This window comes from Dufourea novaeangliae, unplaced genomic scaffold (assembly GCF_001272555.1).
Source record: "Dufourea novaeangliae isolate 0120121106 unplaced genomic scaffold, ASM127255v1 scaffold28, whole genome shotgun sequence".
NCBI classification, from domain to species: Eukaryota; Metazoa; Arthropoda; class Insecta; order Hymenoptera; family Halictidae; genus Dufourea; species Dufourea novaeangliae.
In genome coordinates, this window is record NW_015373917.1 from 611995 (window position 1) to 629489 (window position 17495).

General features: G+C 38.3%; 6 protein-coding genes across 7 annotated transcripts; 2 read left to right on the forward strand and 4 right to left on the reverse strand.

The window, feature by feature from the left end:
• Positions 1–171: 171 nt before the first annotated feature.
• On the reverse strand, positions 172–1806 carry LOC107194229 (inner centromere protein-like). Its single transcript, XM_015583820.1, has 5 exons — positions 1557–1806; positions 945–1447; positions 687–884; positions 483–621; positions 172–407 (listed from the first exon to the last, which is right to left on the reverse strand). The coding sequence occupies exons 1-5, from the start codon at positions 1804–1806 to the stop codon at positions 172–174; spliced, it is 1326 nt and encodes a 441-aa protein (XP_015439306.1).
• Positions 1807–1987: 181 nt separating this feature from the next.
• Positions 1988–5215, reverse strand: LOC107194338 (ATP-dependent RNA helicase abstrakt). 2 transcript variants are annotated; one of them, XM_015583946.1, is made up of 11 exons: positions 5068–5215; positions 4690–4833; positions 4321–4594; positions 3903–4248; positions 3686–3819; positions 3454–3610; positions 3222–3384; positions 2843–3143; positions 2609–2758; positions 2349–2531; positions 1988–2261 (listed from the first exon to the last, which is right to left on the reverse strand). In XM_015583946.1, the coding sequence occupies exons 2-11, from the start codon at positions 4720–4722 to the stop codon at positions 2125–2127; spliced, it is 1878 nt and encodes a 625-aa protein (XP_015439432.1). In that variant the 5' UTR covers positions 4723–4833; positions 5068–5215; the 3' UTR covers positions 1988–2124. The 2 variants fall into 2 exon arrangements, with proteins under 2 accessions (XP_015439432.1, XP_015439433.1); XM_015583947.1 differs by lacking the exon at positions 5068–5215 and adding an exon at positions 4930–4986.
• LOC107194337 (spermine oxidase-like) lies at positions 5209–11863 on the forward strand. The gene is made up of 12 exons (XM_015583945.1): positions 5209–5363; positions 5455–5716; positions 7823–8036; positions 8110–8340; positions 8442–8573; positions 8652–8851; positions 8922–9045; positions 9120–9226; positions 10113–10291; positions 10366–10823; positions 10894–11649; positions 11719–11863. The coding sequence occupies exons 1-12, from the start codon at positions 5216–5218 to the stop codon at positions 11854–11856; spliced, it is 2949 nt and encodes a 982-aa protein (XP_015439431.1). The 5' UTR covers positions 5209–5215; the 3' UTR covers positions 11857–11863.
• LOC107194340 lies at positions 5699–7469 on the reverse strand. Its single transcript, XM_015583949.1, has 7 exons — positions 7331–7469; positions 6942–7185; positions 6669–6864; positions 6462–6589; positions 6214–6396; positions 5976–6145; positions 5699–5898 (listed from the first exon to the last, which is right to left on the reverse strand). The coding sequence occupies exons 1-7, from the start codon at positions 7342–7344 to the stop codon at positions 5772–5774; spliced, it is 1062 nt and encodes a 353-aa protein (XP_015439435.1). The 5' UTR covers positions 7345–7469; the 3' UTR covers positions 5699–5771.
• A 24-nt stretch (positions 11864–11887) lies between the features above and the next one.
• LOC107194339 (spermine oxidase-like) lies at positions 11888–14689 on the reverse strand. The gene is made up of 8 exons (XM_015583948.1): positions 14475–14689; positions 14123–14381; positions 13364–13577; positions 13029–13265; positions 12830–12961; positions 12485–12687; positions 12270–12390; positions 11888–12194 (listed from the first exon to the last, which is right to left on the reverse strand). The coding sequence occupies exons 1-8, from the start codon at positions 14686–14688 to the stop codon at positions 12051–12053; spliced, it is 1524 nt and encodes a 507-aa protein (XP_015439434.1). The 5' UTR covers position 14689; the 3' UTR covers positions 11888–12050.
• A 506-nt stretch (positions 14690–15195) lies between these two features.
• On the forward strand, positions 15196–17475 carry LOC107194230 (trypsin-like). The gene is made up of 5 exons (XM_015583821.1): positions 15196–15202; positions 16228–16374; positions 16448–16715; positions 16808–17052; positions 17129–17475. Exons 1-5 carry the CDS (start codon positions 15196–15198, stop codon positions 17473–17475), a joined length of 1014 nt encoding a protein of 337 aa, XP_015439307.1.
• The last annotated feature ends 20 nt before the right edge of the window (positions 17476–17495 follow it).

Here is a 17495-nt window from a genome sequence, read left to right on the forward strand (position 1 = left end):
GATGGGGCTGCTGTATTTTTACACGGACTTTGTACAAAATAACGAGAGCCACGAGAACCGCGAGGGCAATGCCCCTCGCGGCAACCATGTGTATAAATCTGTATACCAATAAATAGACGTAGAAATAGTCCTGCGAGTGTATCCTTCATGAGAAATCCACGGAGAATTTATTCACGTGAATACTTTCTTCGGCTGTGGCGATTTCCAATCATCGAGAACACTTTCGGAATGGCACTTAATTTTTATTTTCGCGCAATTCTTGCTGTCACTTAGTTTCTCAACACCAGGTACGCCATTTTGCCCTACCTCCTCGTCATCAGCCCTGAACCGTCTATGCGCAAGTTCTTCCGAATGTTGCATGCTGTTCCTCGTTATCGTTTCTTTTAGTTCATTTCCAAATTGCTCCACTGTAAAATGGAATAATTTCCAGGGTACTGTATCCCATACTTTATGCTTTGTTCAAAAACAAGAGCTACATATACTTTTTTCGCGACGTTCTTGCTCCTTCTTTCTGTCCGCCTCCTCCATCTTCCTACGTTGTTCGACCAAGTATCGAATGAATGCTGCATCGATTGCGTCGTCCTTTGCCTGCCTCTCAGCCGCAGCTTTCTCGTGTCTCGCCTGAGATTTTGATCGTTTTAAGAAGCCTGACATAACCAGGAAAGCTTTGGAATTTGTAGCTATACCATGTCCTGCAAAAGCTCTCTCGACGCTCGTTGCTTTCTTAACGCCGCTCGAATCACTTCGTCCGCCAGCTCGTTTTCTTTCTCTGCGAGATACAATTCATGGCAAATCCTTTCCCGTTCGGTTTTCTTAAACGCCTCTGCTTGTATCTTCTTTCCCACATTCTCCGCCATGGCATCCTTCCACATTCTGGTATCGGTCTGGGAAAAGAATTGATCGTCAAAATTCAAATTTTTACATGTTTAACTCTTCTTTCGAACCTTCTGCTCGGATTCTTCCTTCTGCAGAGCCTCCTTCTTAGCCACAATCTTTACGATTTCCTCGTATTCCCGTTTGAGAAGATTCTTACGTTTGTCCTTCCAGATTTGTCTAGCTTTCAGAAAGGCATCCCTTTCGACTTGCAGCATAAGAACCTTTTCTTTCTTCTGTCTTTCTGCTTCCACTTCCTCTTTGCGCAAAGCTTCGCCAACCTCCTCCAGAATCTTACGTTCCCGATGCTTTTCCTCTTCTTTCTCGCGCAGCCTGCGACGATTACCTATCTGTTGATTTTGCAATTCCCTTCTATAGCTTAACTTCTTCTCTTGCAGCTGCCTCGGATCCATCTTATCGATAAACGGCCACACGTCAGGTAATTTCGAATTTGACGCGTTCTCGAGATCTTTCTCCTTCAGTTTGGCTTCTAAGTTTTGCGCAGTACTGTCCGGAAGTATGGAAACAGCTTGCCTTGCCTTCTTCTTTTGGAAAAACTCTTGCAGTTCGAAATCTACACGAAAAATATAATTTTAAATAAAAATAGTTTTAAGTAGAAATATAATTTCTTAGAAATAAAGTATGTTCATGACGGAGCTACGAAAATAGTTTCCAGAGTTTACGTTTACGAAGTGCCAACTCTTCGGCCAGTTTCTTGTCACGTTCGGTCTGACGAAGTTTCAGGTCGAAGACCTCTTTGGCACGCTGGAGTTTCTCCATTTCCGTTGCCTTTTTGCCTTCGATATGCATTTCACGCAGACCACGCTTAATGTCGCTTCTCTTCATCATCGCCCGTCGACGATCCGCCATCTCGTCCTCCTTTTTCTCCTTGATCCTCACGAAATCTTCATCGTCCACTTTAAGTTGAATCATCTTTCACAATTCGCTAGAAAATGTGAGTTACTGAAAAATTTCTGTCTGTTATATTCTATTGACGTTATCTGCAACCTCATATCAGTACCGGAAACATAAACGCATCATCGCGTGTACAAGAAGTTGAATAAAAGAAGAAACTTTACGTTCAAGAATTTGTAGCATACATACTGTATGGCTGGCTTACGTTACATTTTATTGACTTACTATCGATACAAACGGTACGAAACTATTTACAAATTTGCAATATTCCGTAAAAGATGTATAACGTTATTTTAGAAATATATATACAAATTGTTTTAGTTTTAAATGAAACATTTAATAGTCGGCCGCATTGCTGGCCAAATAATCGCGACGCCCAATATTGGACGCCTGTTTGTTTTGGATGGCTTCCAGTTTCGGGCACTCGGTGATTCTGTGGCCAAGACCACCGCAATAGCTGCACCCACGTTCGTCTGAAACATGACGAAAATAGAATTTATATTCTGCCGCAGAGTAGGAATGAAAATTACCATATGATGGTTGACCATAAAGTGTTTTACCTCCAAGGTTGAGGTACTTCTCGTTCTCGGAACAAAGCTCCAACAAGAACGGTGGAACCTTTTGTTTCGCCTCCATGAGCAAGTGTTTCAAGTCAAGCAACACGGACTCATCGTTTGCTTTGTTGATGAATGTTGTCGCTATACCGGTGCGCCCAGAACGACCAGTTCTTCCGATTCTATGTACTGCAATAATTTTGTGATGAAAAACGTCAATTAACCAATCAGTGTTTCATTGAATATAAGAAAATATAACGACGTACCATAATTTTCCACGTCGTCGGGCATATCGTAATTTATCACGTGTTGCACATCGGCGAAGTCAAGACCTTTAGATGCAACATCGGTTGCAACTAATACATCCTTTCGACCTTCGCGGAAAGCTTCCACGGAACGTGATCTTTCTTCCTGATCTGTGGACAGATACGAATGAATAATTGAAACATGGAGGGGCAATGTACCGTAAGGAATACTTTTGAGTATAAAATATAATATACCTTTTCCGCCGTGTATTGCTACGGCCTCCACACCTTTCAACAGTAAATATTCATGAATAGCATCTACATCTTGTTTCTTCTCAGCAAATATAAGTACTGGTGGTGTGGTCTTTTGTAGACACTCCAAAAGGTACACGATTTTAGCTTCTTGTTTGACGTATTCAACTTCTTGCACCACGTTCATAGATGCAGCACCCGCTCGGCCTACGTTGATCGTCACAGGCTTTACCAAGGCGGACCGAGCAAAATTTTGAATCTTTTTTGGCATAGTCGCGGAAAACAGTAATGTTTGTCTCTGACCCTGTAAAAGCATTTAACGTTGACATATATGAACCATAGGATAATATTATGAGTATCGCGGTTGAAAACGATTACATACCCTGAAGAACGAGAATATTGTTCGCACATCCTCTTCAAAACCCATGTCGATCATACGATCGGCTTCATCCATGCATAGGTAACGACACACACTCAGTTTTACCATTTTCTTGTCTAGCATGTCCATCAATCGTCCAGGAGTTGCTACCATGATGTGTACACCTCTGTATAATGAAACCGATTGTATTACTCAAAAGAAAAGGAATGATTAAAAAAATGAATTTATCACCCACTTGTTAATTACTTCTAACGATTCTGATACAGGCACACCACCAATAGCTAGGCAGCTGCGAATTTCAGGACAGCCTGATTGACGTAAACTACTTGTGTAATGCCTAATAATATCATATGTTTGTTTCGCCAACTCCCGTGATGGACAGATAACTAAACCTGTAAGGCAACAGTGAATGGTAATTATATTTCATACGTTTAATTTTCTTTGAATGACAATGTAAAAATGTATACCATATGGTCCTTCATTCCTTATAAATGGCATAGCCACTTCCTGTTCCAAGCAGAACATTATAAGAGGTAAAACAAATACCAATGTCTTTCCACTACCAGTGAATGCAATTCCAATCATATCACGACCAGACAATCTAAAATACAAAATGAATAAGTAAAAGTAGTACTTTATTATAGAGACAAGTAAATATTAATTATGTGTTTCATATATACTGACACTGTGGGTATACCCTGAACTTGAATTGGAGTGGGTTTAATAATGCCCTTCTGTTCTAAACCGTTTAAAATCCCTCTGTGGAATTTCATCTCTTTAAAACTTTTCAAAGGTGGTGGAACATCATCTCCTTCCACCAGAATTCTGAGCTTCCTTCTAACTCTTTCGTGCCTTGCTTCACCAAGAGTAAATACTGCTCTTGGAGGTTTCCAACTGGTTTTTATTGGATCTTCGTATTGAATACCCTTGGCTAATTCTGCCACACCCATTAAAGCTTTGTTTTCTGCCACACTCTCTAAAATCTTCTCTTCCTCTTTTAACTGCTTCTCCATAGCACTTTCTTTCTTGGCTAAATATATCATCAATTAGTTAACTTACTTACTTCAACCTACACTTTTAGTGGATACTTGTATATTCATACCTTCTGCTAGCTTTTTTAATTCAGTGTGCTGATCCAAAAGAGAAATATTGGATTTTCTTCCCCATACTTGTCCATCATCGTCATCTGCATCGTCTCTCTCATTCTCACTGCTACTTTTCCCAATGAATCCAGCAGCAGCTTCGTCCTTAAGTTGTCCAAGCTTGCCAAGCTTGGCCAATCGCTGTTTCTTGCGCTCTTTAACTGGTACATAGGGAACATAATCATCATCTACATCCAGAGGACTGTTCCCCCTTCCCTCTCCCCATCTGTATCTCTACATGACAAAACATATTGTAAGTTTGATTTAATTACCAATGGCTATTAGCTTATAGCTGAAAACTGAAACTCTTAATTCTATTCTGTACTAACCTTTCGATGTATCTCATCTTTTTCTTGTGCCATTGTTGCGAATTTCTTAAAGAATACTTCGTAGTCTGAGAATAATTCACACTGATTATTTACTTATCCATTCATTATTTCGAACAATAATAATTGGCAAATATCTTCTGTAACCTACATACATCAAAATGTCAAACCATTGTGAAACTAAATACATAAACAATTTATATTAGTGTATATTTTGTGGTAGAAGACGATCTTAATACATACACTAGTAAATCATTGATAAATATCGTAAAAGCTGCGAAGACACGTATAGCAACATTCTCATCTCTAAACTAAACAAGCTTCTCGAATAACGTGTCATCCGATTGGATCATAATAGAAGAAGCAATAAGCAATGCATACCTGCGTCGTAGGACGATAATCACGATACGGTTATCTCATTAAAATTTATCGTTATTCCGTACGTGTTGTATAAATATCGGTTACAAGGAATATTTTTCACCTGTATGTCGACAATACGCGCTTCTTTCGGAACGTGTTAAAACGAACAATGATTAACGGGCCAAAAATTATTATTGTTGGAGCAGGAGCCTCCGGCATTGCTGCGGCGGCTAGATTATTAGAAAGGGGAATAAAAAATGTAACAATTCTAGAAGGAAAAGATCGAATTGGTGGTAGAATACACACGGTGGAATTTTGTAAGTCAAACATTTACATTTATATTTTAAACCCTATAAAGAATAAGTGCCTGGATTGTAAATAATTCTTCTCAACATTCTCTATTATCAGCTGACAATGTTATTGAACTAGGAGCACAATGGGTTCATGGTGAAAAAGGAAATATTGTCTCTGATATTGCATCTCCACACAAACTGTTGGATTCAACAAAATGTTTTAGTGATTTTAGTGCACATATCTTTGTTAATGCAAAGGGTGAGATTCTTCCACAGACAGAAACTACAGAAACATTAAAAATATATTATGATATTTCTGAACATCTAGAAGATGACCTAAACAATGCAGGTTCATATGGGGAGTATTTTATTAAACAGTAAGTAATATAAACAAACATAACATATATATATACATATTATAGTAAAGCTTTATTATGAGTATCTTTGTAAAAGAATGTTGATAAATGTATCAATACCACTCTCTCTGAACCATGCTTGGAAAGTTGGATGCAAATTTGCTTTTACCACTGTGTTTACTTCTTTATCTGGTACTATACACCTGAAGGAAAACATTTTTTTTTTATCTGTGAAAATGTGTATCAAATAAAAGAACAAGTATGATATTAGGAAACAAACCTTACGCGAGAATTAATGCATTGATTTCTTACATATTCATATTTCATTAAGGAAGATATATACTTTATATACTTAGTATCTAATTTATTTTGGTCTTCACTATATACTTTCTTAGGATTGTGTATTCTTTCCAAGTACCCTTGTGTCAATATTGGTATAATGAAATTCACCTGGATGTAATAAGCAAAATGAGTAAATCGTTAAGCATTTTAAGAGCAAGTAAATAAAATTACTTTACTTGACTAAAACAATCATCTATAAACTCTTCTGCTTTACTATATACATGGTTTTCTTGTTCTTGAAGTATAAGTACTCCAATCCGAGGTTGCTTAGACCTAAATGTTTTTGCTACATATTGGGCTGTTTTTAAACCATCTTCAGCAAATGTCAACATAACTATGCACCCATACGTCTTTTTGGTCTATCAATAGAAAATATCATTATTTTTAACAAAAATTAACTTCCTGAAATATTTATGTAGTATACCTTTTGTAAGTTATCTTGCGAGATATTTTTAGAGTCACATGTCTTTATTTGTACACTTTGTACATGTTCTAGTGGAGTTAAGATTAAGGGTGCTCTTGGAACACTTGTAGATCTCAATATGGTAGACTCTGTATAAGCATAAACAATTCATTTTATGATATAGAAAATGTAAAATTGTTTATGTTCTGAAAGCAATTATTAAAATACCAGTAATTGGAGTTTCCTGTTGAATTGCATGAACTAAATCAGAAATGTTACCCTTTATTTGATTAATCACATCATAACGATGCATTTTCTGTAAGGCAGTCAAAATCTTGTCTATGGTTGCATCAACATGTTGTACATAAGCTAACAATACGTAGTATGTTGGATCTTGTAGGCCCTTGAAATCATAATCTATGCACTACAAGAAAAGTGGTCATTACATTAAATATCATTTAGAATCCATTGGCAAATACATTACTGTATCGTAATGCATACACGCATTTGTTCCATTGTCAGGCCCATGTATGATGCAAATTCTTGCCATCCATCATATGTTTTTCCTGTAGCTGTGGAACTTAATATTAAACATAATTTTTGTAATGTTGGTCTTCCAATGTGTTCAAACAAGAAAGAAGCATGAATTCGAGAAGTGGTTCTTTTTATATTCAATGCTGCAGTATCCAAATTTGGTGGGCCATCAACCTCTTTTCTCAGCCTTTCCAATTCAGGATCAATGTTGCTAAAACCATGTATCAAATTGTATACATTTTACTGTCAAACAAAGACAATATTCTTATCTATAATCTCTATGGCTTAATCTACATATGCTTAAGATATCATTTTGTTGCTGATCCTCATAATCTCTGATTAAGATGTATTCTTACCTCTTTGCAAACATGTTAGAGAATAAGTATGGAAAAAAAATACGTTCTAGTACAATCGCTCTTTGAATGTAACGTTATACTGCATCTCAGTAAATCGCAACATAATTGAAAATATATTTTCATAAATTTATAATTTACAAACGCGAGAAAATAATATGAATAGGAACAGTATTGAAAGTGGTATAGGTGAATACGTTCAAAATTTCATTTCACGCGTACGAACATATGTGATTACAATTAACTGTATAGTTGCAACAAATGTATCATGGTTTCACCGTTTCCCCACCACTATTTATCCCAAGGCCGATGACTCATATCACATTCCGGTTTCGCCGCTAAAATTCAGAATCCGTAGAATTCGGAGATGAAACAAATATTCATTTAAATGTTACAGAAACTTGAAATTAAATGTTGCAACGATAAATGAGTAAGGGGATGTTTTTCTTTTGCTGTAACTACAATTACATTAACACGAATGATTTATTCTTTTAGATTTTATAAGATTTTTGAAAAGAATCCATTTACTACCCGCGATAGAGCCGAACAATTGTTGGATTGGATGCATAAATTTGATAATTCAATTCAATGCAGTGATTCCTGGTTCGATGTTTCTGCAAAAGGAATTACACAATATTGGACGTGTGAGGGAGAGTATTTACTTAATTGGAAATACCATGGCTATAAAACACTGTTTGATTTGTTATCTGTATGTATAATTCATGTAACCATAATACTAAACGGTACTCTATACAATAAATATATTATTGTGTTTTCAACAGAAACTTTCAAGTACTAAAGATGTGCTACCCATAATGGAGAAAATAGAATTTAATAAAGATGTTTCTAATATTGACTACACATCAAAGAATAATGTAACTATAAAGACAAAGGATGGCTCAAAGTACACAGCATCCCATGTTATATTTACTCCTTCTCTTGGAGTTCTGAAAGAGAAGCATGAGACTATGTTTACACCTATTTTGCCTGGCAGAAAACAACATGCAATAAAGGCACGGTAAAAGTGTGACATTAGTTGGTAATACTGAAGTTTTTATATTACATGTTCACAATGTGCATTTAATGTAAAATTAAAATTTAATTTATTACTTAGGGTTTGAACATTGGAACTGTGAACAAAATCTTCCTAGAATTCCCACACAGATGGTGGCAAGAAGATTGTACTGCTTTCAGTTTAATATGGTCCAAAGAAGATAAAAAAAAATTTCTTGAATCTCATGGACAAGTAAAGTTGCATTCAATTTAACCTTATATGTATTTATATTATTTTTTAAACGTATTAAATGCGTTATATACGATTTAGGAACGTGAATGGCTGTGCGATGTTTTTGCATTCATTCCTGTAGACTATCAGCCACGGGTGTTATGTGCATGGATCTCTGGTAAATATGCAAAACATATAGAACTGCTTTCTGATAGTAATGTATCTGATGGGTTGCATCTTTTGCTGGAAACATTTTTGAATAAATCTTATAACATCCCGAGATTTGATCGAATGCTTAGGTAAATAACATACTGTTATACAACATACTTGTTACTTTGTGAATACTAGTATGTTGTTTATGATTTGTAGATCATCCTGGTACATGGATGAACATTTTCGTGGATCTTATAGCTATAGAAGTACAACAACTGAAAAGCTAGATGTATGGGCTAAAGACTTAGCAGATCCAATTTTGACGACTGATGGCAAACCTGTACGTACTTCGAATGATTTTAAACCTAAGCAATGACGTAAATTAAATGTTATCATAACTTAACTACTCATTAGATTATTCTGTTTGCTGGAGAAGCAACGCACGATCATTATTATTCTACCGTGCATGGAGCGGTTGAGACCGGTTTCAGAGAAGCAGATAGAATAATAGACTTCCATAGGTAAATTCTGAATTCTTTTTATTTCCAATCAACATTTTAGGCTCATTCGAAATCACGTAGCTATAGCATAGAAGAATAGTACAGACATCTTGATCACTCATTCTAGCTATGATAAAGGATTTTTAATTACAAGTAACGATTCTATTTATGATTAAACGATAAATTATTCTAAGGTAATTTTATTTTTGTGTCACTGCATGGCTTCAGCAAGCCTTCATCATCCTGATTTTCATTATATATCATTTTGCAAATCGTGTTTTATCACATACAATAATAATACTCAGCACGACCTTTGGTTTTCATTTATTTTTAATTAATTTGAAATTCTTTTTCATCTTGAAGGCAAGACATAATTACTGAATTTATACTGACATACTGAATCATAGTACTTGTATTGATTAGCATGCTTTTTCTTAGGCGGTTAAAGTCACAGCTCTAGCCAGAACCACATCTTCGAAAAGGATGACGGTAAACTATTGACTTATTCGATGCTTTACAACATTTATACAAGGATCAAATGCTTCTTATACATACATTTCTAACATTCCAAACAAACAATGTTAGATTGTAAGTGAATAGTTGTGCAATGTACCAAGTAACTTTTTACTTTTATTGCTTCAATTCTATGGAAGATCGAACATAAGAATAATATGTACTTTTATGTTTAATAATAAATATATGATAGTAGAAGTCCAATGAAATTTACTCCTAATATCTACTTGTTGCATTTGTCAATTGTTATCTGCTTCCAATTTTTGATAATAGATTCATGTACATATATGTACTATATATAATTATAAATATATATTGTATATAGATATATACCGAAACTTTTACGTCAGAGCAATCAAATGTTAATGAAAAAATCACAATTCAAATCATCTAGAACGTGTGGTTGGTTAAAGCAAGTGATAAACAACTTCGACAAAATGGGAAGGATACTGCGTACTGGAAACCAAACACCAGAAAAGACTAAAATTGTAATAGTAGGTGCGGGTATAGCTGGATTGGCAGCTGCAAAGACATTAGAGGAAGCGAATTTCAAAGATTATTTGCTACTTGAAGGTAATTAGACTGTGAATGAACATCGTGCTCCAAGAAGGAATGTGATGTGACGCTGACTACTTATTCAACTTCAGCTCAGAGCGAAATTGGTGGCCGAATCCGAACGATACCGTGGAATAAAACTCGAATAGAATGTGGTGCGCAGTTTTTGCACGGTGATCAAAGTCAATTAGGCGAACTGTGTTACCAGAACGGTTTAATATCCGACATCGACTTCAGAGACGGTCAGGGTAGTTTCATTCGTAACAACGGAGCCAAGGTGGACGAGGCCTTGGTAGAAGAAATAGACGATCTTGTTCGTACTACGTTAGAAGATTGCGAGAACGAGAAGAAATATCTCGAGAAGGGTTTCGAGAATCTTGGTAACATTCTGAAGAACGCTTTGAACATACACCTGCGAGAGAGGGACGATTGTTCAACGATAGCGAACATTAAAAAGGAACTTATGGATTGGAACGTTAGATTTATCGTGATCGACAATTCCTGTCTCACGTTAGAGGATATGTCCACGAAATATTGGTGCAAATTCAAGGTGAATACAGGTAACTCGTAATGGCGAACAGCTCCACGACTTGAGACTAATTCAACTGTGTCATTTATAGTTCGTCGGAGGTTCCGAGAATCTTTTGTTTAAATTAGGGTACGATTCCCTAACGAAACTTATTGCTGATGGTCTAAATGCAAAGAACTTGCGACTGAACACTACCGTGGACTGTATCGAATGGCGCCGTGTTGTCGACAAACATGTCGTGGCGCCTGTTGTATTGAATCTGTCCGACAACACACGAATTCTCTCCGATTGCGTCATAATCACAAGTTCCCTTGGTTACTTGAAAGACAACTACAAGACCATGTTCGTTCCGCCGTTACCACAGTTCGTCGGACAGGCGATCGAAAATCTTGGATTCGGTTTAATTAACAAGATCTTTCTGGATTTTGGTAAGGCTTGGTGGAAACGTGACACAAAAGGATTTCAATTTCTCTGGCCGGAGAATACGTCGGGGACTTCGTCGAACGGGAAAGCACAGACCTCGTGGACCAGAGATCTGACAGGTTTCGATGTTCTTCCCGACTCTGACGGTGTACTTCTTGGTTGGGTCGGCGGATGCGGAGCTTACATCGTGGAGACCCTGAGCGAACAACAGATAGCGGCTGATTGCGAGAGGCTGCTTAAACAGTATCTGAAGATCGATGCAATACCTCCGGTGATAAAATGCTTAAGGACAAAATGGTACTCGAATCCATATATACGGGGTAGTTACAGTCACATCCCGACGCGATGCGACGATAAAGGAATAACGCCGGCCACGTTGGCGGAACCGATATGCAGTAAAGTAATAGGGAATCATAGCAGTCAGGTAGGTGAAGCGACACGCAGTCATTTGTGTAACGTGAAACCTATTCCCCAGGCTATTGTTTCGTTTCAGGATATGCCCACTATCATGTTCGCCGGCGAAGCGACAAGCGAGACTCATTTTTCCACGACTCACGGCGCCTACGACACCGGTGTACAACAGGCTCGTGTTTTTCTACGGTATCACGCGTATCGAGCTGTTGATTTTTAAGGGGGATTCGAGAATATCCAAAAGTCAGTTCTACCTCAGGACGACAAAAAATTCTTATATTTGATATTGTACAATCGTACCAATTGTTCCGACCGTGTCAGAGACCGCATCTGCATCTATAAATACAAACGTGTGTATAGCTAACAGCCTATTTACATGAATTTTATTTTCTTTCTTTTTTTCTGTAGCGTCGTTCACTGTGAGTTTTGTTCGGTTGTGCTGTGGGTTTTCGAATACAGATTTATTAATCTGTCGGCCTCCCTCCATCCAGCACCGACGGCGCCGTGCACCGTTGAGAAGTAACGCGGATTAGTAGCCTCTCCACCGAATAGAATCACCTGGAAACAGAGAATGAATAGGATGAACCTGTTTCGCTTAATTTATTCGAAGGTAATCGCAACGGAGGAACCTACCGGTTTGCCCACTTTCATCACAGGTTCGGCCAACTGATCCGCGCTCGCGTTCGTTCTCACTGTTTCTAAGCTTCGAAAGCTGTACGTACCACGGAAGTGTTCATTCTGATGCCAATTGCTTCTGCAATGGACAAGGGAGACATATTTCGCAAGAATTAGATAAAGACCGAAAGAGTGAGACAAGAAATATACTTCGATAACCACAAGAATGGTACCTTATCATCGCTATTGGCCGACTGATGTTATAATCCTTCGACAAGAAAGTGTCTAACACGCCTACCGTTTGACTGAGAATTTCTTCGTCGGTCACATCATCCATCAGACGTGCACCTTTGCCGGAAACCCATATATACAACAAACGGGGCTTGTGTTCAACAAGGTAGAAGCCCATCGCATGGGTAAGCCACATCGTTTTTGGCTGATGAGGACGCGAAAACATAATACAATAAATTCTTAACACTAAATCTACCGAATCCTTCAGAAAGATAGGATTTAGAACAGCAAAATCGGTCGTGGTAGGTTTAGTGTTAATAATGATTCGTTACGGACAACGTACGTACATTGCTTTCGAGTTCCTTTCTGTTCGCCGTAGTCCACAAAAGATCGAAGCCCGCGTTTTTTCTTCCCGCATTGTTGTACCAAGTGTCGTTAAACGCCAAGAATATCTTACCGGCGTTCCCGAATCCCAGATGCTAAAATAATGAGCTACGTTCGATTAATCATTTCATCGGTGAACTGTCAAGCAACGAATACGTGTACCTTAATGCTGTTGATTTTCGATTCTGGTAGTTGGGGAGTGAATAGAGTTTCGTGTTGCGCTTTGAGCACCCCCAAAGAAGGCGTCATAATTACGTGATCGGCAGTGTACTCTTTTCCATCGAGCGTCATCAATTTTACGGTACCGTCTTCGCTCGAGTAGTCGACATTCGTCACCTCAGCATTCAGGATCGTTTTATTCAACACGGGTAACTGCTCCTCCGGATTTGGGAATTTTTTCTAAACGGAAAAATATACGGGAACAAACGAATTAAATAGACGTGTTCGATCCCTGTGTATATATAATACGATCGTGAAATAACTGTATGTCTACAGACCATTAATATATCTAAAATAGTACTGTAGGTACGTTCCTTCCAATTGACAGCACGATCACCTTCGCATATTGTGTATTCCGCGGAAGCTTCCATGGCGATATCGTACCAGGAATCGGCAGCGTCTAAGCTCGTCTGTATCAGATTGAAATGCCACAGTAACGCGTCCTGCATTGTTTCATTCACTCCCGGAAGTTGGGACAACTGTTCTCTTATCCTGTGGCAATACAAATAAAACATTGCACACGGATATTACCGAACAGCGTGGCCTATCGCTTCAGGAGTGGACTCGGGAAAAAGGTCGTTCTTCGTTCATAACATTACCCACTTCCTTAACGGTAGTGGAAGTGTAAATCTTTAGCAGTTCTAGTTTTTTACTTTGCAATTCTCTGTAATCATTCGTTTACAAATACAGCGGACTCTTGAGATATTGCCGGGGCTGCAGGAAAGTAAAATTTGTGGAAAGGGTCTGTTCTGTTGTCGTAATTCGGCTCAGACGCATGCGTAAGAATTGGATGGTGAGCTGATTCGCGTGCAGGGGAAGTGCCTCGTGCAGTAATATAGCAAGCTGCAATATATCAAGAGTCCACTGTATCAAGAACCCCCTGCATGTATGTATGTATTACTATATTTCGAATTGTCAAATGTCGAAGACCCAACGACACCCGATACGTTCATCTGCACGTATTAAAAGAGAGTTCCATGACCTGAGTGCGCTTATGATACGTGTCCCTGTTTCGGCGAACGCTGTAAAATTCGTACTTGGGCTCTAAACATTCGCCGATTGAAGCGTTGCACTCGTTCGCCCACTGTTCGTCTGCCGCGTTCTCCATGTACCGATCGTAAAGTGCTGTAAAATTCTTCGTGAGGATAGGATCGAGCAGTTCGCCGTTCGATGTGTACATTTCAATGTGATACGGTTCCGAGTGATCGGTGAGATTCAAAGGGGCTGCCAGTTCGTACACGACGTTCCCCTTTTCCCCGTGTATCCATTGCCCGCCTAAATCGATCGCGTAGTCCTCTACGAGAAAAAATATATATGTATTCGTCATTGGTACACCGAAATCGGTTTTCTATTACGAAAATCACCGCCGTGCCGTGTCCAGAGACTCACCAAATTTGACCGTATGAACACGACCACCAATTCGGCCCTCGGCCTCCAAAATCAAAACGTCATTGAAACCGTTTTGAAGCAACCGCGACGCAGCCGCGATCCCCGATGCACCTGCGCCCACGATCACGATCCTTGGCGACCCCGTCGCGTCCTTCGCCTCTATCCCTCCCGCGATCAGAAAACAAAAACCAAGAAAGATCGCGAAACGGTGCATTCTTGCGACTGTAGAACGAACTCTGAGCGCGAACTTTTATCAGTTGGCAGAATGATCATCCAGTTTTACCCGGTGACCCTCTTTATATACTCTTTACGCTTGTGCTGTCGGCACGGCAATTTGTCTTTGTGATGAATTAGAGCAATTGGTAGTGGTATATTAGCCTGCATCGGAACTAGGAGAGGCGAATAATCATTTCGAATATACACGGACAATTATATAATTTGTCACCGAAGGATCGTAGACGCATCCGATGTCGATCGGTGGTAGAACAAATTACATCGTGTTCTTGTGTAACGGGGATAAGCGGTAAAATTTTCGAATTGTACCAATCAGCTGGTTTGTTTGATATCGTTTTTACGATTTTTCGTATCGTTTTTATGATTGTATTTAATTTTAGTAAAACCGTTGCTACGTTAAAATCCTCGGGAATTCCCGGTTTTCACGCGTAAAGGTGACGAAAAGCTGTTCTGAAGATGTATTGAAATAACATTAATCGGTTCTAAGATGGCACGTAAGTTTTATTCGACAGTTCTTTTGTTACTTTGTGATACGGAGTTACATAAAACCGTGGCTGTTGCAACGTGAAATATGTAAACACAGTATCATGTAATCATTAGGAAAATCCCTCTCCCAATGGCAAACCAGTGATTATAATTTTTGTCACTTGCTTCCGAGTCACGTGGTATTTGGATAACTAAGAAGATCCTTGATTGACCAATCGAATGCTATTTAGGGCATACACGCACACATGAACAATGGATCTATGGACTGGCAGATCGCTAGATCGACAGATTATTTTTAATAAATAAAATTTTTCAGCAGAATCAATAAACATTGGTCGAAAGTACACGAGAGATGGAAACGTAACTCGAAGGACATAGAGATGATGCATTTCTGACGAACTTCGTCTCAACGACATAAACAATATTTTTCCTTTTTTTCATTCCACATTAATCCGAGTCCAGGAAAAGTTTCGCTTCTGCTGGTTGCAATAATGGCGGCTCGACTGAATATTCCTGCGATATTTATATTATGCATATTTGTGTTAGTGTTGTCCGCGAAGAACACAGGTGAAATATTTTAAGTTTGATATTTATACCGCATATACTTTGTATTCCGTACTGCATGACCGCTTTGCATGGTGAACATGGTTCCAATTTTTTTTATTAATTATCCGTTTCTACTTTTCTGAACCATTCACATGTAAAGGCAGATGTAATTCTAGGAAATTCAAGGAAAAAGAAACCCAGTCCACCCCAAACTAAGCGATAATATAAGCAAAGATCCGTTTCTTCAAAGTACCATGAACCTGCCGCAGTTAAGCGACAATATTGATAAGAATCTATTCCTTCAGGGTCGCGACACAACTATAAATTGGGATAACATTTACTCTTCAATTTCTACTAACTCGTCTTTGTCGTGTTTTCTAACAGTAGCATGAAAAACGATCAGGCTTCACTTGTAAATAATAATACAAACAAAACAGCAGATGATGTTAATGTTAGTGTTGATGATGAAATGATCCTTTTTTACAAGGTGCACTTAATGCAGATAGAAATTCTGCAAGACCTCCTGAAAGTAATTTAAATGCTAATATACAAACACTGATTGGGAAGCTATCAGGTACGAATGAGTTACCCAGGAAAATTGAGTTTGAAGATCCAAAAAGGAGGTCGGAACGTAGTAAGTGTCCTTAAACAGAAGAAATAACAATAAATACATTATAATATTAACTGCATTTATCTTATTCTCTCAGTGTGCGATGAATATGGGAAACCAACCTTAAGTTCAACTGGAGTACAGCATTTAGACGGTTCTAATGATAAGGTGTTCACATTGACCAGTCAAAATTGCAAGGATGCAAATAAACTTGTTGTCGGAGGTGTTACTGCTACTCCTAATGAGTTTCCTCACATGGTTGCCCTGGGTACTAGAACCGCACATGGAACATTTCATACAAGCTGTGGTGGTTCGCTTATTTCACCAGAATGGGTACTTACAGCAGCCCATTGTTTTAAGGAAAGGTATTATCTTATCTTCATTATTACGAATCCATTAGATAAACATATATCACTTGAAACTAAACACTGTTAATTGCTAATATTTCTAATAAAAGATTGACACATGTACGTATCGGTCTGCACAATGTGCAAAATAATCAAGAAGGTACTATAACTACAATAAAGAACACAATACGCCATCCGAATTACAACAGTGCTGCTATGTACAATGACATAGCCCTTGTGCGGTTAAATAAACCTGTTGAAATTACTAATTATATAAGACCAGCTTGTTTGTACGATGAATTCGATACTATACCTCAAACCGCAACCGTTACTGGCTGGGGCACTACAGACTATGGTAAGCGTAAAATACAATTTAATGATTCCCATAAATATTCTTAAACATATATGGAGACCTAAGGAAATGTTTACAGACGACGAGGAAGGAAGTAATCTATTGCAAAAGGCTGAACTTGATATTATTGATAACTTAAAATGTTCAACGATATATTTATATCAGAAAATCACGAAACTACCATACGGAATTATACCGCGTATGATATGCGCCGGGGATGAACGCGGTGGATGGAAGAAAGATACTTGCCAAGGAGATTCAGGAGGTCCGTTACAAATAGTTCACCCAAAGAATTCGTGCCTCTTTCAGGTAGTAGGTATCACCAGCTTTGGAATAGGTTGCGCGTTTCCGAACAACCCTGGAGTGTACACAAGAGTTGCTCATTATCTTAACTGGATAGAGGACATTGTTTGGCCGGAACATTGATTGTTTTTTTTTGTATCAAT